This window comes from Calliphora vicina, chromosome 5 (genome assembly GCF_958450345.1).
Source record: "Calliphora vicina chromosome 5, idCalVici1.1, whole genome shotgun sequence".
NCBI classification, from domain to species: domain Eukaryota; kingdom Metazoa; phylum Arthropoda; class Insecta; order Diptera; family Calliphoridae; genus Calliphora; species Calliphora vicina.
In genome coordinates, this window is record NC_088784.1 from 3,626,136 (window position 1) to 3,651,726 (window position 25,591).

The 25,591-nt window shown below is 24.4% G+C and overlaps 1 protein-coding gene across 2 annotated transcripts in view; it reads left to right on the forward strand.

The window, feature by feature from the left end:
• Positions 1-25,310, forward strand: part of LOC135961692 (uncharacterized) — a 32,244-nt gene extending 6,934 nt beyond the window's left edge. The window contains exons 1-4 of one of the 2 annotated variants that reach the window (XM_065513234.1): positions 21,408-21,504; positions 22,984-23,166; positions 24,388-24,578; positions 24,651-25,310. In XM_065513234.1, coding sequence (XP_065369306.1) covers positions 21,495-21,504; positions 22,984-23,166; positions 24,388-24,578; positions 24,651-24,947 — 681 coding nt within the window. In that variant the 5' untranslated portion in view covers positions 21,408-21,494 and the 3' untranslated portion in view covers positions 24,948-25,310. Of the gene's footprint in view, positions 1-21,407; positions 21,505-22,983; positions 23,167-24,387; positions 24,579-24,650 lie in introns of those variants that run through there. The other variant, XM_065513233.1, reaches the window with a different exon arrangement.
• The last annotated feature ends 281 nt before the right edge of the window (positions 25,311-25,591 follow it).

Below are 25,591 nucleotides of genomic sequence, written 5' to 3' on the forward strand. Positions count from 1 at the left end.
TAGCGGAGGGAAATGGCAAAAATAAAAAAAAACAATAAACGTGCTTGGAAATTTAAACAAATGAAATATAAGTAAATTAATAAAGAATATTATTAGGGAAATGGTTTGCAAAAAATATTAATCCTTATTATATTTGTTTCTATAAAATTCCTAGAATGAATTCGCTTGGAACTTTTTTTTGTTTTCTCTTTGTCATAAACCGTTCAAAATTACGTCATTTGACTTTTTGAATTTATAACAATAATAAAACAACACAATATATACATAAATATTCATTATTTAGACATTGCTTCTCTCCACATGGCCCCCTTCCCTTTCGCGTAACACAAATTTTAATCAATACCCACCACATTTTCAACATTTTGTACTGAAATTTTTTTGAAAATATCCACTAAATTCAATTTAATATTTATAAGTATACAATTTATTTTTAACATTTTCGACTTTTTGCTAATAATTTTCTTATTTGAAATACACGCAGACAGTTCTAAATGTAAGTATATCTATCTAACTAACTATCTTTTCTATAAATAAAGCTTCGATTTAGAGCACTGTTTCATTGAAAATTTTGCACTTGTTAGTTTTCTTAGATTTTTCAAATTATTTGAATATTTTTCAATTGCTTCAGTTTTCAAATTCGTTTCCATTTCATTGGTATTTGACACTATTCTGTTTTCATTGATTTTCAAAATTACATTTTTGAATATTTTTCAATTCCTACCCTTTTTAAATTTCATTTAGAAATATTTAACCTCATTTTGTTTAATTTCTATTAGCTCAAATCCTGTATTAGAAAAAAGTAGTGGAAATTAGTTCAAAATTTTTATATATATTTTATTAATAATGCATCAAACTTTTAATATTTTTATTAGACATTTTAGAACACAATATTTTAAATATTTTTATAGATAATTTATTTAAAATTAATTAACATTTCTATAACTTGAAATTATTTTCTTTAAATGCATATTTTCAGAACATTTAAATGAAATATATTTTGAAAATTGCTGACAAACTATGTTGTCTAATTCAGACCGATATTTATCTGAATTATTTGAATATTTTTCAATTGCTTCAGTTTTCAAATTCGTTTACATTTCATTGGTATTTGACACTATTCTGTTTTCATTGATTTTCAAAATTACATTTTTGAATATTTTTCAATTCATTAATTTTTCAAATTCCTAACCTTTTTAAATTTCATTTAGAAATATTTAACCTCATTTTGTTTAATTTCCTATTAGCTCAAATCCTGTATTAGAAAAAAGTAATGGAAATTAGTTCAACAATTTTATATATATTTTATTAATAATGCATCAAACTTTTAATATTTATATTAGACATTTTAGAACACAATATTTTAAATATTTTTATAGATAATTTATTTAAAATTATTTAACATTTCTATAACTTGAAATTATTTTCTTTACATGCATATTTTCAGAACATTTAAATGAAATATATTTTGAAAATTTCTAAGAAACTATAATGGGATCTAATTCAAACCGATATTTATCAAAATTATACAGTAATTTATTCATATACATACATAACTTAACAACTTGAAATTTTAACTTGAATATTTGTATTTGGAAAAGAAAGTCTTTCTCTTTTTTTTTTGTTGTTTTTTTTGTGTGTTCATTTTCGTCGTTAAAAAAAATGCAATGAACTTTAATTATAACACTGTGTCTATATCTCTACAAATAAACAGACATATTTATGTACATGTGTATCTAATTGTATATACGAATATACCTCAGACTGTACATAAATAGTGAAAGAGTAGTGAGTGTATGCAAGTTGTGTAGAGTAAATATTCAAACTCATCAGGCAAATGTAGTTTTTTGTATTTAAAAATAAACATTGACCATTAAATTTTACTGTGTAAATGAGCGGATATAGTTTTTTTTTATAAATTTGTATGGATGCCCTACATAATGAATGGTCAATATATGTTTGGATCGTTTGTTTTGTATGTAATTTGGAGGGTAACGGTTGAAACGGTATTTAAATTTGAGAGTGTTTACTTCCAGTTTTATTAATTGTGATTAAGCGTATTAGGGAAGTTCGTTTGTATGATTATTTAAACCAGAGGTCGAATTGGCGCATTCGATATAGAATAAAAGTGATCGTAATTTTTTATTCGAGATTATAGCATTCGATTCTGTATTTTATAAAAAATTCAAAATCTACTTTTTGATCGAAAAAAGTCTCTTAATCGACTTTTTTCTGAATCGATTTTTTGGTCGGAAATCGTTTCAAAAAAGTCGACTTACTGAAAAATGTAGATTTTAGTAGCCAACATTAAAAAGTCTTGTTTTTGTTATCAATGAAACGGGCAACTATATCTTTTTTACATTAAAATATGATAAAAAGTCGAATGGTCAACTCTTCAAAAATCGAAGTAAGCCGAAAAATCCACTTATGTTTCAACTATTATCAAAATAAAATTGAAAAATATCACTTTTTATAAATTCGCAAAGTCAAACAATTTTAAAGTCGAAAGGTCGACTATTTAAAAAATCAAAGAAATTCGAAAAGTTGGTTTTTCTAAAATTTAAAATGTCGACTATCCAAAAATCAAAGAATGTCGAAATTCGACTTTTCCTCTCAACTATCGAACCATAGTTTACCGAAAGAAATTTGAAAATACGACTTTTCCTGAATTCACAAAAGTCGTCTATTCAAAAATAAATAAAAGACCACTGTTCAAAACTCAAAGAATGTCTTTTTGTCTGAACTATAGAAGCCTAGTTTATCAAAAAAAGATTTGAAATGTCAACTTTACAATAATTTGCAAAAGTTGAAAAGTCGACTATTTAAAAATATAAAAGTCGAAAGGTCGACTATTCAAAAATTTAAGAAAGTCGATATTTATTTCAACTATTATACCCTAGTTTATTAAAAATAATTACAAAAATCGAATTTTCATAGATTAGCAAAACTCGAATAGTCGACTATTCAAAAATGTGAAAAAGTCGTTTATATAAAAAAATACAAGAATTTAGAATAAAGTCGACTTTTTTGTTTCATTTATAGAACTAAAGTTGTAAAGTGAAATATTCATAAAATTTAAAAAAAAAATAAAAGTCGAAATGTCGACTTTTCAATAAATCGTACAAATGGAAAAGTCGACCATTCAAAAATTTATAAAAATCCAAAGATCCAAAATATAATAAATGGAAATGTTGAATTTATTATCGAAAATAATTGAAGAGTCTACTATTCAAAAATGTAAAAAAGTCGTATACAAAAATTGGAAAAAAAGTGGAAAAGTCGACTTTTGGTTTCATTTATACAACTAAAGTTGAAAAGTTGAATTTTCATAAATTATCAAATGTCGATTTTTAAAAAAATTTAAAAAAAATCGAATGTCGTCTTTTAAAAAAACGAAGAAAGTCGAAAAGTCGACAATTGTTTCAACTGTAAATATCTAGTTTATTAAAAATAATTACAAAATTCGACATTTCATAAACTTCGACTATTCGAAAACATAATAAATCGAAAAGCTGAATTTATTCTCGAAGATAATTAGAAAAGTCGACTATTCAAACACTAAAAAAAAATCGTATGTAAAAAATTGAAGAAAGTCGAAAAGTCGAGCTTTTGTTTAATTTATAGAACTATAGTTGTTAAGTTGAATTTTCATAAATGTTGATTTTTAAACAAATTTAAAAAAGTCGAAGTGAAGACTTTTCAAAAAATCAAAGAAAGTTGAAAAGTCGACTTTTTGTCTCAACTTATCGAAAATGATTAGAAAATTCAACTTTTCATAAATTCGATAAAAATCGAAAAGTCGACTATTATAAAATCGAAGAAAGTCGAAAAGTCGAAATTTTTATAAATAGTCGACGATTCAAAAAATTGTTTAAAGTCGAAAGGTCGATTATTAAAATATTTATTAAATCGAAAAGTCGAATTTATTATCGAAAATAAATAGAAAAGTCTTAATAGTTGAAAATGTTAAAAAGTGGTATAAATAACAATTGAAGAAAGGCAATTTAAAAAAAATTAAAAATGTCGAAATGTTGACTTTTAAAAAGAAAGTCGGTTTTATGTTTCAACTTAGAGTCATAGTTTAGAAAAATCGAAAGGTCGTCTATTGAAAAATGTGACTCTTAAATCAACTATAGAACCCTAGTTCATACTAGGGTTTTTATGCAAGAAAAATTCCAGATCATATTTTGTTTCTGATTTGGGAGGGCGATTTTTAAAGTTATCACAATGTTTGATAAATTTCTCGGGAATGAAAAAAGTTCGGAAAATCTTTCTTATCTTTTTGTAATTGGTAGAATTATCAGTATCCGATATTTTAGCAGATTATTGAATATCCAGTGTTCAATGTTTCTAATTAAAATGTATTTTGGATATATTTTGTTTGATTCTCTGACAGTTAATATTTCTGAATTTCGGAGATTATTACTCGATTTAGGAAATGTCAACCTAAATAATTGTTTATCTGCTAATTTACCTTTTTGTTTATCTGCCAAACTGTCTGTTCAGTTGTCTGCTTCACACAGCTTCAACTTTTTTGATTGACTGCCAATCAAACTGTCCTTAAAGATGTCTGTCTGTCTGCCTGCATCTCGATATCTGTGTCTCGCCAAACATTTTCATGTCTGTCATTCTAGCACACAGGGTGTAACAAGTTCGTGTAAGACCTTCTTCTTGTTTTTAACGTATTTTTCTTGAATGAAATCAAACAAAAGCGAAAGTTTTTGTATACAATTAAAAGGTAATTCACCTCTAAATAAAAAAAAGTGTTGTAAAAACAATACAAGTATTTCGATACAAACATACAATTTTGTTTTTTGTTTTTGACAAAATTACCCACAGCTGGATAAAATACAATATTTGGTAACCTTTTCTCAGTGGCCTATATGTACATATATATGTATATTAGATATGTATGTATATATTTTTGTATTTGCTGTTGAAAATTCAAATCTTATAAACTAGCGAAATATTTTCTTTTCAAAACCAGATGTGTATAACAACAACTGCTGTAGCTACAAATTTATTTTGTGAATGTAAAGATTTTTCGTTTGAAATAATAAAAAAGAAAAACACCAAAGTTTAATGCACTTTTGTCCCAGAAATGAAATCTACAGCATTTTTGTAGCTGCAACTAAAATTACAGGCCATTTTGAATGAGACACAAATAAAAAAATGTAAAAAAAATAAAAATCGTAGGAGAGAAATGTAAAGTACGAGTATATAATTGAATAATAAAGTAAATTAAGCTGCATAATAGCTACTTACACTTGACAACAACTACGAACGAGCTCTATAAATTAGATTAAAAGATATACAAAAAAAAAACAAAACTATAAAAACTGAATTAAGAACAAAAACGCAGCCAGCACACACAAAACATAATGAATCTAAGTGATGCAAGTACTGCATAGTACTACGCTCAAGTATCTAGATGTTTAAGCAGCAAGTAAAAAAGGAAATGCTATAATTAATATAGATTAACGTCAATATAAAATGAATTTGAAATAAATGCTGACTGAGAAGGCATTTTTTTGTTTTTAAGTACTCTCTGCTGTATTCTGTATACATAAAAAGAAATTAATACTTAATCTGAAATATAGATACAAAATACTACATACATACATTAAAGATGTAGATACATTTTCAAGTTTGTTACAGTTTTTAGTATTTCTTTGTTTAGATTGTTTTTTTTTTCTTTTTAAAAAATTCAATATTTTAAATTCCATTTGGCAGTGAAATATAAAACAAGTGTTTACTTTAAATATATGTATTTCATTCTATAAAATGTAAATATTTATTCGATTCTAACGCATTGCATTGCACTGCATGCCTGCACATGTTTTGTTTTATTATTATGGTGATTTATAGATACATTTAAACATAAATATAGATTGCATCTTATAGATACATATACATAAGATTTTATTTGTTATTGAGAGAATGAATGAAATATTGTATGTTTATTTGTGCATTATTTTAAACTACTGCGTCTTTAGCTTTAAATGACTACAAAATATTTGATTTTAAATATTTTTTCAGCGTTTTTATGAAATTACTTAAATGAGATTTATTTTTGTAAAGAACAGTGGGCTAGAAAAAGTTTTGTTTTTCGAGAAAAGTAAGAAGATTAATAAAATTTCCAAATTTAATGTTTTTAAAAAAAAAATTAATTTTTTTTTGGTAACATTTGGTAACATTACTTTCAGTAATGTTTTCTAGATTTCCAAAAAATATATTGAAAATAGATTGGAGACAAAATTTTGTAAATAAAAATATTCCAAATAAAAAAAATTATTTTTAATAATTTTCCATGAAAAAATTTAGTATGAATCTCTAAAATGTATTATAGTTGATCGAAATACTATTTATTTGTATTCAAAATCAACAATATGCAAGATATTAGCTAAATCTAGCTGATTTCTCTTTTCCACGGCATTATCACACACTGCGTTATCAACCTTAATTACTAGCAGTTGATAGTTTTGAAGCCATTTGCGTCTTTAGCTTAAAAGCTACAAATATTTGATTATAAATATTTTTTCAGCGTTTCTATGAAATTACTTAAATGAGATTTATTTTTGTAAAGAACAGTGGGCTAGAAAAGGTTTTGTTTTTCGTGAAAATTAGGAAGATTCCTAAAATTTCAAAATTTAATGTTTTAAAAATCAAATTGGCGTAACATTATTTTCAGTAATGCTGTTTTAGATTTCCAATAATTAAATTGAAAATAGATTTGAGACAAAATTTTGTAAATAAAAATTTTCAAATAAAAAAAATTATTTTTAATAATTTTTCATGAAAAAATTTAGTATGAATCTCTAAAATGTATTATAATTGATCGAAATACTATTTATTTGTATTCCAAATCGACAATATGCAACGTATTAGTTAAATCTAGCAGATTTTTCTTTTCCACGGCATTATCACACACTGCGTTATCAACCTTAAAAGAACAGCACAAGGTACAACTAATTACTAGCAGTTGATTGTTTTGAAGCCATTCAAATGATAGCTGGAAAAGATAAGTTAGACATATTATATATCAAAGTTTGGCAAATTATGTCTACTTTTCATAAATATATAAATTATTTAATAATTTAAAAGTTTATTTAACACTTTTTGCAAAAACTAAACAATTTAAAATTTAAAGTAAAAAAATATTTTTGTATACAATATTATAAGTATATTTTTTCGTGTTCCTATTAATTATCATAGAAATTGTTTTTTTTTTTGTAAAAAATTTCGGAAAAAAAATTTTTTTGGAAAAATCAAATTTTATGCACCTTTAAAATTTATTATATTTAAATGATTAATTAAAGTTTAAATACTTTTTATTCGGATACAAAAACAACAATATGCTAGAAATTGGCAAAATCTGGCTTATTTCCTTTTTCCACGGCATTATCACACACTGCATTACCAACCTTATAAGAAGTTACAATTAATTACTAAAAGTAGTTAGTTTTGAAGTCATTAAAATGATAGCTGGTAAATATAAGTTAAAAATATTATATATCAAAGTTTGACAAATTGTGTCTACTTTTCAAAAATATATAAATTGTTTAATAATTTAGAAGATCATTTAACACTTTTTGCAAAAACTAAACAATTTAAAGTAAAAAAACTATTTTTGTAAAATATTTGTTAAGTTTTCATAAATAAAAATTTTATTTTTTTGTAAACAAGGTTTTTTTTTTTGAAAAGTTTTTTTTTTTTGAGAAATTTTTTTAAGCACTTTTAAAATTTATGATATTTAAATGATTAATTATAGTTTAAATATTTTTTATTCGGCTTCAAATTCATCAACAGGCCGGAAATTTGCTAAATCTTGTAGTGTTCTCATATATTTATCTGCCACGGCATTATCAAACACTGTATTATCAATCATTCAAGAAATTTTTAATATGAGGCTTATTACTGCGAGTTCTTAATTTTGATGCTTTTAATTTGTTCTTTGGACAAGATAAGATATACAAAACAAATAGTAGTGGGACGGAGCAAGGACCGGATGTGGCAAAACTTCCCAACCACTTATTTTTAAATAGTTTTCACGATGCAATATCATGCCTGGCGCATATTCTTGGCGTTTTTCGCATCAAACGAATCAGTTGCTTTTGCCAACTCATAATAGATCGCACCCTTTTGCTCTCACCAACTACAGAGCATTGCCTTAGCATCATGGATGTTTGACTTTGGGCTTTAATACGATCTCTTACGCTTTGATATATCGTAATGGATCCGTTTTTCAATGCCAGTAACGATTCGAAGTCATGCAAAATCGTCTTGGCATCAATTCGTATGGTACCAAATTTTCCTGCTTTTGTATGAATCCTGCTGCTCGAAAACGTTTTGAAATTGAGGCTTGAGTAGCTCCCAATGATTTTGAAAGCTCTTGTTGAGTTTGACAACAATTTTCATGGCTCCAATTCTTGGTCTTCAAACTTTTTTTGTCAGGCCTGAGTGATCTTTGTCTTCGGTGTCAAAATCACAGCTTTTGAACCGCACTTTTTTTCCAAATTAAAGAAGTAAAGCAAAACTTCTCGCATATGACGCTTTGTTGGCACAAAATTCAACAATTTTCGAAGCAAAAAAAACATTGTTGTTTACTGTATAATGTTCAATAACAAAGTGAGAATAAATGACAGATATTTAGACTTCAAATTGACATATAAGTTATTAAAAACAAAAAATCGTTCAAAAGATACTCCATATATTGTAAATTGCGCATTTTTAAGTTAAACACCCAATATTTTTTAAATTACTTGTTAATTTAAAGAATTTAACTAAAACGTTACAAAAAAATCAAAATATATATGTATGTCTAATTTCAATAATTTCAACTTATATAACTAAAATAATAAAATTTCTTACTATAATTAATATTATAATAAACTGTATTACCCACATTATAACTGTTTTACCGTAGAAACATGGCGCCGCTTTGTTTACATTAAAAAAACAAACATAACCTATAGAAAAAGCATACAAATAAATTTTTAATTAAATCTAATGAAACAACCCTCGGATTTCTTTAAATTATGCGTTATTTATACAGCTATTATTGCATTTTTATTTTTATTTAAAAATTATACAAAAAATATTTACTTGAAAGAGATGTGTGAATAATAAAAATACAAAACATGGAGAAATGCGCAGTATCTTTTAGATCTTTTTGTATATCAATTTATTTGTCTACTGTGGGGAACACAGAAATAACTGTCAAAATATTGTATATATGTATGTATGTATTGTATATGAGTGTATGTACTTAGTTGTTATTGTGTTTGACGTTTAGCTGCAGATTAAACAAACACATTTCTCAAATACTTTTATAAATAAACTGTTTGAAAGTAAATGGATTTAAAATGAATCATCTTTTTTTTGTGGTTTAACTAATGGGGGGAACCTTTAAAAGTGGGGGGTATTTTCAATAACATTAGCAGCAGCCAAATTTGGAAATTGAATATTGTTTATTATGTCATGTTCTTAACAAAAAAAAATACAGCTAAGCACACACAAATATACAGTGAAATCTCTTTAATTTAAAGGAGAGAGGAATTTTCATTTAAAAAAACTAAAGTGAAGTGATATTTTTCAATCAACATTATGGAATATGAATGTGAAAGAAATGAAAATGGATCAATATTCAATCGAAAGCTTTAAAAAAGACTGTCTTTTAATCAATTAATTGAAAAAAAATAGTTATTAAACAAAAATTTTGAAAACTTTTCGAAATTTGTTCTCTTGATCCAATGGTCATTTATTTTGAGGTTTTACTGTAACAAATCTTATTAATTTTCAATAAATATTTATTAGCTTTTATATTTTCTTGTCATAAAGATTTCTTTCTTTTCAAATAATTAAACAAAATTATTTTGTCTATAAGTTTTTCAAGTGTCAAATTATTTCAAAACAATTGAAATGTCGAAAATAAATTCATCTAAAGCTAATAAAATATAAATTTAAACACAAATATTAAGACATATTTATTGTTTATTTACTTAAAAAATCAGTTTATTACAAAAATCAAAATCAATTCTGTAGTAAAGTTTGTCCGTCCCCCTTCAGTCATTCTCAAACTCTTATACAAATTTCTACTTGTCATAATGTATTGCTTTTCTAAAGAGCAGGGATTCAGAATTTTGCTCCACATGTTTTGAATGTTTAAACTTTGTTTTGAATTAAGCGGCGTTAGTTTTGCGCAATTAACTAATAAATCAATATGTAAGGAATTCGAAATATGTTAAAACTACTACCTTTTATAAATATTTAACACCAGAGTGTTTAAACAATAATGTGCGTATTTAACATTCCAAAGTTTCCATTTATTTTCAAAATTTGTAATTTTTTTTACAACTTATGTGATTTAAATTCAAAATTTATGATTGTGTTGAAAATGTATATTATTATCATTAAAAAAAATCTTTATTTTTTTATTTAGAAATTCTAAACTCGTTCTAAATTTATAAACAAATGATTTTTGTTTTGATTTTTTTTTGCTTTTCATAGAAACAAAAATAAAGCTCGTTATGAAAATAAACCAAGCATTAAATTTTATTTTATTTATAAAATATTTTGCGCAGTTTTATAACCCACTAAGTTTTTTTTTTCTATCTACGTTTTTTTTGTTGTAATTTTAATATGTATAGGTATGTATGTATTACAGCTGAAATAATTGCTAGAAAATATTACTTACTTACAAATTAATATGGAGAATATTTTCATTGAAATAATTTTCTTTTCCTAAAAATACTTGGGTGAATAATATTACTAGAGAATTTCATTTATTTGTGGAGCTCTTCAATTAGTGCAAGTATTTAGAATTATTTGTAATTAAATTAAGTCAAGAGTATAAAAGAATTTGTAATAGTTTTTCTTTATACATGGCTGTTTTATTTAGTTAAACTTAAGTTCAAGTTTAAGTTCAATTAATAGACAAAGATAGGAACGAGAGATTTTTATATTAAATATAGGAACGTAAAATGAAAAAATAATTTTTCAAAACTTAACGAAATTTTATTTGTGCAACTAAAAGCTTTTACTATATTAATTTAAAGTAGACAAACAACTTTTTAAATTTACTTTCAAAGTTGATTAAAGTGGATTTTTTTTGAAAATTTAAAAAAACTTAACGAAACTTTATTTTGGAAACTGAAAGCTCTGAAAGAAAACTTTTACTATATTCATTTAATATGGATAAACTACTTCTAAAATTTATAAAAAATTTTATTTTTTGTTAATTTTTAAAACTTAACGAAACTTTATTTTGGAAACTAAAAGCTTTGAACAAAAGCTTTCACCAAATTCATTCTATGTGAATAAACTACTTTTAAAATATAGAAAAATTTATTATTTTTTGGAAAATTTTAAAACTTAACGAAACTTTATTTTGGAAAATAAAAGTTTTGAACAAAAGCTTTTACTATATTCATTTAATATCGACCAACTACTTTTAAAATCTATAAAAATTTATTATTTTTTGGACATTTTTAAAACTTAACGAAACATTATTTTGGAAACTAAAAGCTTTGATTGAAAGCTTTCACTATATTCTTTCAATGTGGGCAAAATACTTTTAAAATTTAGGAAACTTGATTATTTTAGAAAATTTTAAAAACTTAACGAAACTTTATTTTGGAAAATAAAATCATTGAACAAAAGCTTTTACTACATTTATTTAATATGAATAAACTACTTTTAAAATCTCGTAAAATTTATTATTTTTCTAAATTTTTAAAATTTAACGAAACTTTATTTCTTTAAACCAAACCTATTGAAAACTATTTTTCTCCTTATTTATAAAGCTAAGGATATGTTAATTGCAATAATAAAAAAATTTCTTATTTTTGGTCATTTAAAAAACTTAACGAAACTTTATTTTGGAAACCAAAAGTTGTGTAAAAAAGCTTTTGATATATTCATTTAATGTAATTAAGATACATTTATAATCTAAACAAATTTATTATTTTTGCCAATTTTTTAAACTTAACGAAACTTTATTTTTCCTAAGGAAACTTGTTAAAAATTTTATTTTTCTATATTTATAAATCTCTAAACCTGTTAATTCTAATAATAAAAAAAATTACCATTTTTTGTTATTTAAAAAAACTTAACGAAACTTTATTTTGGAAACTGAAAGCTTTTAACTAAAATTTTTTCTATATTAGTTATATGTACATATAATATTATTTAAATCTGGAAGAAAAAAACATTTAAAAAACTTAACGAAACTTTATCTTCCAAATCAAATCAGTTGAAACACTTTTGTTTACATATTTATTAAGATTTGATGAAATTTGTACTTTTGGCCATTTAAAAAACTTAACGAAACTTTATTTTTTCAGGTGAATCACTCTGTTTTGTTTCCACTAAGTTTTTTTTTAATTTCTTTTCATCTCAATATCAAAAAATAATCTCTAAATGCAGTTCACCCATTATGTACTTAGTAGAGAAAGTTGTATAATAAATTGTGAAATGCTTTTAATTTAATCGAATATTTTTATAGTTATACAAATTAACTATTTCAAATAATCAAATAATTTATTATCAATTCTATAAATATCAAACTCATGCTATTATATTAAAATTCTGTATAAAAACATGAGGGGAATTTTAATGAATCATCAAAAAGAAAATGTCGTAAACATTTCTAAATTAAACGAAATGAAATGAAATGGGGGATTAAGTTCAAAAGGTCATATGAAACTGATAATCATCTAAAGTAGTACATTTGACCCTTTTCATTCCCAAAAAACATTCAATCACTCACACTTTTATTTTGGCAGCAAACATACACTCAAAATAAAATGTCCAACAAAAACTTTAACATGACATGTGTAAGATGCCCTTCACTTAAAAAAATTAAATAAAAAACAATTAAATTTTTTGTTAACTTTAATTATATTTTCCCACTTTAAACAATTTAGAAAAAATTGCTTTTGTTTTTGGAGTAATAAACCCCAGTGGTGGTAATAAATCCTTGCGTGTTTATAAGTAGTTTAGTTTTTTTCTTTCTGAAATTCAAGTTCCTTTATTTTGTTGTTGTTGGTCTCGTATTCCACATAACAACAAAAAATTGTCTGAGGTCATTAAATTTTGTTTGGTTTTTAACGAAGACAAATAATATATAAAACGTATGAACGTAAAAAAAAGAAAATTAAAATAAATTACTGCAAATTTGGCTGTAGTTGCTGTTTAATTGTGAAATATATACAATTTATTTTAGGTCATTCTCTTGTTATTCTTCCTTTAAATGCCTTTTAATAATAAAAAAGCAGCAAAAATATTTTCTCACACTTGAAATTTTCTCATGTTTCTTAATTAAATCGCCAGCCCGGTCACATGATGTCATTGTCAAAATTGCTTAAATTCTGGAAAATTCTCAACCTAAAATATTTACACAATCAAACTATGAACAGATATGAACCCTAAAAATAAATACAAAAAAATTATTGGACTTTAATATTTCATGCACTGCCATGCCATACATTTCAAACTCCCAAATCCATACAAAATTCAACACAAAATAATGGAAAAATGTGCACGTACTTGTTTGCAAGTGCCATAAAATAGACACGAGCGTTAAATGTGGCAAGAATAAACATTTCAGTGAGTTCAAGGTTGCATGGAAAGTTTCTTTTTTTTTTGTTTTTGGGTGTCGTGTGTGTGTTTTATGGAAAAGTTGAGCTGCAAACAAAGTTTGGGAAAATTGCAATGAAAATGAGAAAATGAAGGTAATTTGGAAAGTTTATATTTTGGGGTGCTGCAGTAAGTATTCACACACATATTGTACGTAATAAAGTTTAATGTACGATTTTTTATTATGCCAGCAAACACAAAGGTTTGATCTTAAATTCACAATGATATGAAATCAAACTTTTTCCTAAATGCAACTCAAAAGTAACATATCTAATTTAATTAAATCTAGAAAAAATTTACTTTTTGTTTAATCGGTTTAGAAATTAATGTTTCGTTAAGTTTTAAAAATTCTCAAAAATTTAAAATTTTTCTTGATTTAATTAGTTAATCAAATATTTTCAACGAATTTGGCAAATTTTTTGCTAAAATATTTTTGGTTTAAAAATTAAAGTTTCGTTAAGTTTTTTTAAATTCTCAGAAACTTAAAATTTCTATGCAGCTTAAAAGTAATTTATCTAAGATAATTAAATATAGAACAAATTTATTTTTTGGTAAATCGACTTAAAAATTAATGTTTCGTTAAGTTTAAAAAATTCTCAAAATTTTGAAATTTTTCTAGATTTAATTAGTTAATTAAATACTTTAAACAAATATGGCAAATTTTTTGCTAAAATATTTTTGGTTTAAAAATTAAAGTTTCGTTAAGTTTTTTAAATTCTGAAAAACTTAAAATTTCTATGCAGCTTAAAAGTAATTTATCTAAGATAATTAAATATAGAAAAAATGTACTTTTTGTTAAAGCGGTTCAAAAATAAAACTTTCGTTAAGTTTTTTAAACTCTCAAAATTTTGAAATTTTTCTTTATTTACCTAGTTAATTAAATACTTTTAACGAATTTGGCAAAATTTTTGCAAAAATATTTTTGGGGAAAAAAAGAAAGTTTCGTTAAGTTTTTTAAATTCTCAAAAATTTTAAATTTTAATGGAATTGTAAAGAGTCTTATCCAAATAAGATAAATATGATAAAAATTTACTTTTTGTTAAATCGGTATAAAAATTAAAGTTTCGTTAAGTTTCAAAAATTCTCAAAGTTTTGAAAATTTGTATGGATTTCATTAGTTAATTAAATGCTTTTTACGAATATGCTAAATTTTTGGTTGAAATATTTTTAATTTAAAAAATAAAGTTTCGTTAAGTTTTTTATAAACCCAAAACTTCAAAACTTTTATGCAGCTCAGAAGTAATTTATCTAATAATATTAAGTATAGGAAAAATATACTTTTTATTAAATCAGTTTAAAAAATAAAATTTCGTTAAGTTTTTTAAATTCTGAAAAAATTAAAATATTAATGCAGCACAAAAGTAACTTATCTAAGTGAATTAAATATAGAAAAAATGTACTTTTTGTTACAGTGGTTTAAAAAATAAAGTTTCGTTAAGTTTTTTAAATTCTCAAAATTTAGAAATTTTTCAAGATTTACCTAGTTAATTAAATACTTTCAACGAATTTTGCTAAATTTTTGCAAAAATATTTTTGGGGTAAAAAATAAAGTTTCGTTAAGTTTTTTAAATTCTCAAAAATTAAAAATTTCAATGGAATTGTAAAGAGTCTTATCCAAGTTGGATAAATATGATAAAAAATAGCTTTCTGTTAAAGCGGTTTAAAAATAAAAGTTTCGTTAAGTTTTCTAAATACTACAAATTTGGAAACTTTCCTGTATTTAAATTATAGTTTGTCAATGTTAAACTTATATGGAAAATTGTTTATTAAATTACTTTTAGTTTAGAAAATAAAGTTTCGTTAAATTTTATAAATACTCCAAAATTAACAAATATTTTAGATTTAATTAAATAATATTGGTTTATTTAAAAAAGTTTCGTTAAGTTTTAAAAATGTTTGTAAAGCAGGAATTTTGTATAAAAATAACAATTTTTTTTTGTTATTCTGGAATATTGAAAAATAATATTTGAAATATTTTTAGTTTAGAAAATACATAAAGTTTCGTTCAGTTAAGAAATTTCTGTAGAATTATATATTATTTAAGTTTACAAGACTAAAAATCATTAAAACGTGTTTTCATTACATTCATTAATTACTAAATTTATGAAACAGTTTTCTTTAGTAAAATAAAAAAAATTCTCAAAAAGAAAATTGTCTCACACCGGAAATAATTATTGATATTTAATGAAAATCGTTTGTAATTTGTCCAAGTGTTTTATTATATTAAACAAATTTATCAAATATTTAACATCACCTGCACTACTATTTGCTGCTTGTTGGCTTCGTCGTAGTATCCTGAAATCAGACAATAAATTTATTCCAATTTTTCTCGTTCAACTTTTTTACGTTTAAGCCAACAGAAAAACTTGTAAAACTACATGTTTTGGCGAACACACAATAAAATACAACGATAACAGCAACAATAACAATGGCCACAATACAAAAGCAACAACAACAATAACAACAGCAAAAATATGTCTAGAATGAACAAAAAAAAAAGGTTGCCCTTGAATTAATGAACATGACATCATCACTACTACTACGACTCTTGGTAGTTGTTGTTGTTATTATTGTTTTTGTAGAGTACGACTATGAGTTCGAGTAAGAGTACGAGTAAAATGTAGTAGAACGAAACGAAACAAACAACAACAACAATAAGAAACCTCAATACTTGGCTTATATGTAAATGTATTGGTTGGTATGTGTGTAATAATAACAGAGAATGTTAAAAAAACAATTTTTAACAGTGGTGTTCAAAAAAATAGCTGGTTTACTAGCACTAAAGTGTTTTTAAGCTATAAAATTAATTACTTTACGAAAATTTGACTATTAATTACTGTTTTAAGAAACAACCGAATTTTCTTATTAAAATCTTGTCCCATCTTGTTGCTGCTGGTTTTTTTTTTGTTATTTATTTTTGTAAGTTTTGTTGTTATTTATTTTTGTAAGCTGCTTTTTTTTTGTGTTTGTTTTTTGGTTGCTTGGCAGCCCCACAATATTAAACTTGTTTTAAGTACAAGTTTATAATTTTGTGTGTTTTTGTTGTATTCCAAACACCTTTCACGCCTTTTGTTATTTAGTTTGAGAACAACAAAAAATGCTATGAAATACTACAAAAATAAAAAGAACTTTAAAAAACAGAACTTCATCATCAATCTGGCTTTAGAATAAACTTTAATACTCAACACTGTTTGTAAAGTTGTTATTGTTATTTGCTGGTGGAAGTTTTGAAAGCCGGTTTTTGGTTTTCTTTATTATCATTTGTTACCAAATGAATTGAGTGCTTTTTTTTTCTCTACTTTACTTCGAATTATACTGCTTTTATGGTTAAAATATCAAAAAAAATAAAAAAAGAAGGAAAGAAAAAATGATGTGGTTTAATATAGTTCTTCTATTTTGTGGGCAAAACATGACTGCGCCATAAAGTTTTGGTTAAAAATTCAAGCTTTTTTTTTTGCTTTTTGGTGAAGAGGCATATTTTTATTTTATATGCCTTGATAAAAATGAAATTGTGGTTTAATATGGTTGGCAGTTTGCCGCCATGAAACTTCTACCACGCAGTTGAGAAATTTCTATGAAATTTTATGAGAAATTTTAAACATATTTTTGTTATTTATGAAATATTTAAGTAAATTTTGCATTACTGTTACGATTGCTTTTAAGGAATGAGTTAAAATATGATATTTTGAAAAAAAATACTAAAAAAAAAATTATGTTGTATGTTGAATGCCTTTATGAACGAATTTTAATTTATGAGTTTAGAATTGGACTTTTTCAGTAGCTTTCAAATGTTTCTTAAATTTATAAAAATTATTAGGTTTCAAAAAAAAACATTCTTTAAGTTTTTTAAATGAACAAAAATATGATATTTCTGTGCAATTCTAATGAGTCTTATCTTAATAAAACAATTAAATTATAAACTAAAAAACAGCATAACTCGAAAATCATTTAACTTTTTAACACCTAAATTATATAATAACAATTGAAAGCTTTTCTATATTTAAGAAAATCTTAAATTTAGAGACTTGTTTCATTATCTTCAAAACGATATATAAATGACGCCAAATAAGTAAAAACTTATTTGGCGTCTCTTGTTTATAACCTCATAACTCGAAAACAATTTAAGTTTTTAATACTCTTCTACATTGGTGGAAAGTTTTAAGTTGAACACTTGTTTTATTATCTTTGAAACCATATATAAGTGAGTTTTTGTATAAAAGGTCAAAGTTGATTTTTTGGGGTCTCTTATTTAAAGGCTCATAACTCGAAAACCATTTAAGTGTTTAATACTTAATAAAATATATGAGAACAATTACAATATCTTCTATATTTATGGAATGTTTCAAGCTGGACACTTGCTTCAAACGATATGTAAATGAGTTTTTGTATAAAGAGGTCAAAGGTGAAACTTTTTGACGTCTTTTATTTAAACCATTTAACTTTTTAATTCTTTATAAAATGTATAATAATAACTGAAACCTTTTCAATATTTATTGAAAATTTCAAGTTGAAAACTTGTTTCATTGCAAAGTTATGATTATAAGTATAGATATACGACATTTTGAAAATTTTCCAAAAAAAGTAAAAAATTACTTTAAAATCCCTTGGAGAAACATAAATTGTAAAATAAACAATTATTTATTTAATTTCTTGCAAAACTTGAATATATTATCTTTAAAATAAAAAAATATTGAATTTTTGGAATAAAGGTCAAAGTTGACTTGTCTTGGGACTCTTATTGAAAGCCTTATAACTCGAAAACCATTCAACTTTTTAACACCTAATAAAATATATGACAATAACTAAAGCCTCTGCTATATTGGTGGAAAGTTTCAAGTTAAACATTTGTTTCATTAGCTTCAAAATGTTATAAATATTGAGTTTTTAGTTTAAAGATGTCAAAGGTGATATATTTTGATGTTTTTATTTAAAGTCTCATAACTCGAAAACCATATAACTTTTTAATACTTAATAAAAATAAAAAATACCTAAATCTCTTTTAAGTTTTGGAAAAGTTTCAAGCTGGATACTTGTTCTATTGCGCAGTTATAAAGCAAAACATGGCTGTTAAGCAACATAATTAAACAAAGACTTTCATTACCAAGTAATGGGTTAAAATGCTTTTAAAATAAGCTTCATTTAACCAATTTCGCTCCGAGATAAACTTTCTTTTTAAAATAACTTTTTTAGGGTAATTATGGCCCCTGATTGCAAATATCTGGTCAAAAAATTTCCGATTTTTCGTATTTCCAAAAAAGTCAGTTCAAAATTTCGAACAGTTAAGTTTAAACATATGTGATGTACCGCATTTGCATGAAATTATGGATTTTATATTTTATAATAAGCCGATAGCCTAAGTTGCTAGTGCTTTTAGTTATAAGATTTATTGTAATTTTAATTATAATAAATATCTAAATAAATAAATAATAAATAATATTTTATAAACAGTTACATACATATGTTGGCAATAATTCCTCATATTTATTATTTTAATTTTATTTTTTTTTACTATTTTTAAAAATTAATTTAAAAAGTGTCTATTTTTAGACACTTTTTTTAATTTAATGTAATTGTAGAAATTTGCCCCTAGCAACGAGGGGGAGGGGGATGGTCACGTCGGGATATAGTTTTTTTATTAACTAAAAGATGAGACTTAACATTCATACCAACATTTTTCAGAAATTCCACCTTTTTCACATATAAACATTTTTTTGAAAAATTTTATTTTTACTGTTCGAAAAATCGAACAGCGGAGCGAAATGGGTTAAAAGGGTTTAAATCTATACACTTGGAGGAATTTGTTGAAAATTAAAATCGTGAACAAAATCGAGAGCTTTTTCGGAAATAGAAAGGAGACTTTGAAATTAAAAAAAGTATCTAAATTAAAAAAATTATTTTTAAATCTATATAAATAAAAATGAAATGTCATCACGTGAGAACGGCTGGAGCGATTTGGCTGATTTTTTTTTATTCGGTTCGAAATTTTCAGGAAATTCAAAAAATTCCGGGTAAAACTCGGAAATTCTTTTTTTTGTGAGTCCAGTCAACTGTAATAAAAAAGCTCCCTAAAGTATGCAGTACAAATTTAGATATTTTATTTAGAAATTTTATTTGTTCTTAATAAATAAGAACAGGCTGGTGTGAGTGGGTTGGAGAAACTTGAAGAACTAACATTAGTAAATGCTACCGGGCGAAGCCGGAGCGATCAACTAGTTTTATATAAAAAACCTACAATTATTCGCGATTATTTAAAATCGATGACAACTTTTTGTTTTATATTAATAAAAATTAAAAAAAAAATAATATAAAATTATATTTTGTTAAATAAAACTTGGTTTCGGAATGAAAATTAAGTTTCTTAAAAAAAGCTTTACAAAGCTGTTTTGTTAAAAAGCTTTTTTTAATGATGTTTTTTTAAACAAAATTTCAATATATTTAAATATCTTTCACAAAATTATGATTGTTAAAAAAAGCTTTTCAAAGCTGTTATGTTAAATAGCTTTTTTAATTATTTTTTTTAAACAATATTTTAATATATTTAAATATCTTTTACAAGTTTCAATACTCTTATTAAAAGCTTTTATTAAAAAGCTTTTTTAATGACTTTTGTTTAACAAAATTTTAATATATTTAAATATCTTTCACAAATCTTTTTTAATTGTTTAGTTTTTGTTTAAAAAAAAGCTAAAAATTTTGTATTATAAAATAATTAAAAAAAAAATAGAATTGATTATATTAATAAACTTATTCTGTCATTTATTTAAAATACTCATGATGTTCTAACAAATTATTTAGTATTTTTAGATATTTTTATTTTGTTTTTTTTTTGCACAAAACATGATTTCATTCATTAAGTTTAAACAATGATAGATTTTTTTGTTGTTGCAAAAATAATATAAAACTGAAAAAACTAATTGCTTTTCTTAAACTAAAGGCGCAGTTGCAAACAAATCTTAATAAATTGTTTTACATTTGCATGTTAGTAGGTATGATGATTATTTAAGAGAGATTTCTGCTTTAGTAGTAGATTGGAATCTTTTCATTTAATTTAATTTTTTTTCTGAGAGACTGTAGGAGTTGGGAAATTGCAGTTTAAATGATTTTAAGCATCATTAATTAAAGAAAGAATGTTTTGAATGGGGAAAAAATTGTATAAGGTTTTATTTAAGGAAAAAATAAATTTAGTTTTAAACTAAAGATATAAAAAAAAGAATGGGGGGATACTCTGTAAAGTGTTTAAGAATTGAGCAGATTTAAATTTTAATTTGAGAATTTTGCTTCAAAAGTTTTAAATATTGTAAATAGAAAATTTAACTGCATTTCCGTTAAATTTTCTATTATTAACCTAGTTTTTTCAAAACTTATTTTCAAATTTTATTTTTTTACATAAATTTTTCATGTTAATTACAATACCATTTGGGTGTTTTATTTCAAAAATTCCATAATATGTTTTTTGTATAATTTTGTTTTGTTTACAAAAATTATCTCCACTTTTTTTTTTCTAAATTTTTATTGTGAATCTATTCTACGGCTAATTATTTGTTAATTCATTTTCATTTTCATTTCCATTTGTAATTTTTTAACCCCCCCCAAAAAGTATTTTTTAACCTCATTGTATGGAAAAATCTATACAGAAAAAAAACCTACTTTTTTTATGCATCAAATACTTTGGTTTGAGGTTTTTTTTATTTGATTTTACTTTGGTGACTGTTGTCTAACATCGAATGAAATGGCGTCATTAGATTTCTAAACTACTAGTAGTAAAAAGCTCAGGTTACTTTTACTACATAGTTTCTATTTAGCATCCAGCGTAAACGGTTGTGTGAGAGAAAATAATAGAAATAATACAATAAATAAAAATGTTTTCGGGTAAAAAGAAATATAATTTAATTAAATAAGTAACACTATTTTTATAAAGAGTTAAAAAGGTTAAATGACACATTGTTTGAGAAAATTTCTATTGAAAAATTTCAGAAATTTATTGAAGTGAAAGATACCTAGTGAACAGCCAAATGTTAACAAACTGTTGCTCTTTTTCTGCCCTCTTTATTGAGAAAGGTCAAAGTTGAGTTTTTTGGGTTCTCGTATTTAAAGCCTTATAACTCGAAAACCATTTAACATTTTAATACTTAATAAAATACATGACAACACCTAACACCTCTTTTATATTTGTGGAAAGTTTAAAAAATTCAAAACATTATAAATATTGAGTTTTTTGTTTAAAGAGGTCATAGTTGTATTTTTGGGGTCTCGTATTTAAAGCTTCATAACTCGAAAACCGTTCAACTTTTTAATATCTAGTAAAATACATGACAACAACAAAAAACCTGTTCTATATTTATGGAAAATTTCAAGTTGGAAACTTGCTTTAAATGAGTTTTTGTATAAAGAGGTCAAAGGTGACATTTTTTGGCTTCTCATATTTAAAGCATCATAACTCGAAAACCATTCAACTTTTTAATATCTAGTAAAATACATGACAACAAAAACAAAACCTGTTCTATATTTGTGGAAAGTTTCCAGTAGAACAGTTGTTTTCTTTTATTCAAAACTTTATAAATATTGAGTTTTTTTGTTTAAAGAGGTCAAAGTTGAGTTTTTCGGGGTCTCATATTAAAAACCTCATAACTCAAAAACCATTCAACTTTTTAATTCTTTATCAAATGTATGATAATAACTGAAACCTCTACTATATTTAAATTAATATTGTAAAGTATTGAATTTTAGTATAGATATAAGAAATTCTGAAAATTTGCAACAAAAAAAAATAAAAAATTTCTTTAAAATCTTTTGGATTTACAATAAGCAATTGTTTATTTAATTTCATGCAAAATTGGAATATATTATATTTAAAATGATATAAATATTGAATTTTGGAATAAAAGGTCGAAGTTGACTTGTTTTGGGTCTCTTATTTAAAGCCTTATAACTCGAAAATCATTTAATTTGAATTTTGTTCTTGTTTGTTACTCTAAATTTTGTAGCTGTCAAACTTTTGCTTAAAATATACACAACGAATTGGATATTTAATATAATTTTAGCATGTTTAGAAAATCACAATAAAATATAATAAATTAGAAGATTTTCTTTTAAAAAACAATTGAAAACTGCACTATTAAGTAGTAACATTTGTTTGTGTTGAAAATTCAATTAATAGTAGATTTTTTGAATTTTATTTTATTCAAAAAAAATCAAAACAGTTTCAAAAACAATGTTTTGTCCCCAAATAATATTGGCTGGTAGTTTGTAGAAAACTTTTAGCTAAAGTTTTGTCATATTAGCAGCATGTTTTCTTAATTTATGATTTAATGTTTAATAATTTTTTTGGTTTATTTTCGTTCTTTACAGCCTCCCTTAAGAATTTGGGCGATAAAACCGCCAACCTCTTCAGCAAGAAGAAGGATGAAGCTGAAAAATTGGCCAAAGAAAAGGCTGAGAATGCCCAAAAAATGGCTGAGGAACAGGCCAAGAAAGTAGGCGAGTCGGTGCAGCAAACCAAGAGCGAAGCAGAGAATTTGGCAGCCAGTACTGGTGAGTAATGAAATATGATAGCAAATACATATATTACAGACAGTAAAGACAAATTAAAAATAAGCCTTTTTGTTAAGTAATAAGCTTTAAGCTTATTTGTTAGTGAAAAAGCTTTATTTTTATCGAAATTGACTAATTCTTAATGAAAAAGCTTTATTTTTAGAGAAAAAAACTTTTGTTTTTTTCTTGAGAAAAAAGCTTTCTTTGTAGTGAATAAGTTTTTTTTTTGATGAAAAAGCTTTCTCTTTAGTTAAATAAAATTATTTTTTAGTGAAAAAGCTATCTATGTAGTGAGTAAGTTTTATTTTTAGTGAAAAATCTTACTTTTTACTGAAAAAGCTTTCTTTGTAGTGAACAAGTTTTCTTTTTAGTGAAAAAGCTTTCATTTTCGTGAAACAAAAAGCTTTTCTTTCAAGTGAAAAAGCTTTCTTTCAAGTGAAAAGCGAAATGAATTTCGGGATGAAAGCTTTTTTATGAACACTTTTTATTGAAAGAGCTTTTTTTATTGAAAAGACTTTCTTTAATGGAAAAGCTTTTTTAGCGAAAAATTATTTGGAAAATCTTGGGAAACATTTTATTATAATAAAGCTTTTTATTATAATAAAGCTTTTTATGATAATAAAGCATTTTATGCAGAAGCTTTAATTTATATTTTTTTTTTTGGAAAAATCGTCTTTTGTGTGAAAGCTTTTTCAAGTACATAACAACTTTTATAAAAAATCAAAAGCTTTTTTAGTGAACAAATAATTCCTCTTTTTTGATTATAAAACAGCATTTATTAATGTTTTTGAGAGAGCTTTTTCAGGAAACAGCTCTTTATGAAAAATCAAAAAAAGCTTTTTCAAAGAAAAAGTTTTGTTACTTGTAAAAAGTGCAAAAAAGCTCATTATCGTGAAAAAGTTGTTTTAATAAATTTTTTTTTGGTAAAATTTCTTATTTGTAATTTTTTTATCAAATTTTTTTTTTGGAAAAATCAAAAATCCTTAATGAAAATATATTTTAAGTAATTCCTTATTTAAGAAAAGCTTTCATATGAAATGATTAAAATAAAATGCACTTTCTGTGAAAAAGCTTTTTTGGTGAAAAAGATTTTTTTGTAAAAATTTTTAATTTTTTCATTAGAAAGCTTTCTTTGCGATAATGAAAAAGCTTTTTTTCGTGAAACGTTTTACTTTGAATTTATTTTTTTTATTAACTGTCTATTATTAATTATATTTTCAGCCAAGGAAGCTGCCGATTTAGCCGCCCAAGAAGCCCAAAAAGCCGGTCAAGCCCTTGATGCTGGTGTTAACCAAGCTGCTGCTGCTGTAGACAATACCAAGAATGCCGTCAGCAATACCGTGCAACAAGTTAATACTGTAGCCGCCAATTCCAAACAAGTTGCTGCTAACATAGCCGATGCTTCACAAAAGGTAATTTAATAAATTTTCTATACAAAGCCCTATTGAAATGTTATTAATTATTAATCTTCTCTTCTTGATTAGGCTGCTGCCAATGCTGTCGATCAAACCAAAAAGGCTGCCAACGAGGCCATCAACAAATCCGTCAAGGCTGCCGAACAGGTGGTGGAATCTAAAATGAAGGAAGCCGAAAATGTTGTCGATGGAGCCATGAAAACTACCAGCCAAGCTGTTGATCACAAAATGCAAGAAGCCAATCAATATGTGGATCAAAAGAGAGAGAATTTGGAAAAGACCCTGCACGACACCGCCGTCCATGCTCAAGAATCTGCTGGCAATCAGGCCGCCAATCTTATGGGCAAATTGAGTTTGACCAAGTAAATTACAAAATCTGGCTAAATAATAACAAAATTAAAAAACAAAAAAATAATTAACTTTAAATCATAAACAAAAACAAACAAACAGCAACAACAACTTTTAAATATAAACACACTAACTCAATTATTAAACGAAAAAAATCAGAAAAAACAGAAAAGAAAATCAGCTTCATAGAGAAAAAAATCGTGTGCCAGTTTTGTGATTTAAAAAAACCATATTTTTTTTTGGAAATTTATATAAACGTCAAAATAAAATGGAACTTTTTTAAGCATTAATGCTAAAAATATGAAAACAACACGTGGCCTATATAAAACAAGAAAACAATTTAACAAAATATTTCGCTTGTAGTTTAAATTTAAAGAAAAAGAAACAATCAAAGTCCATAAAATTAAAAAAAGAAGGAAAAACACTCAACTCTCTGTTTCTACTTTCTATTTTATTTTGCAGCTACAGTAATATTTAATTAAATAGTTTCCTTTTTCGTTTGTTAAAACTATCTTATCTATCTATCTTATACGTAAATAATATATTTGATTTTATGTTATTTTGTATATGTAGTTTTATTTTTCTTTAAGCATTTTGTTTTTGCTAAAAATAAATTTATTATTAAATATATGTATGGTATCAACAATATATTTTACAATTTA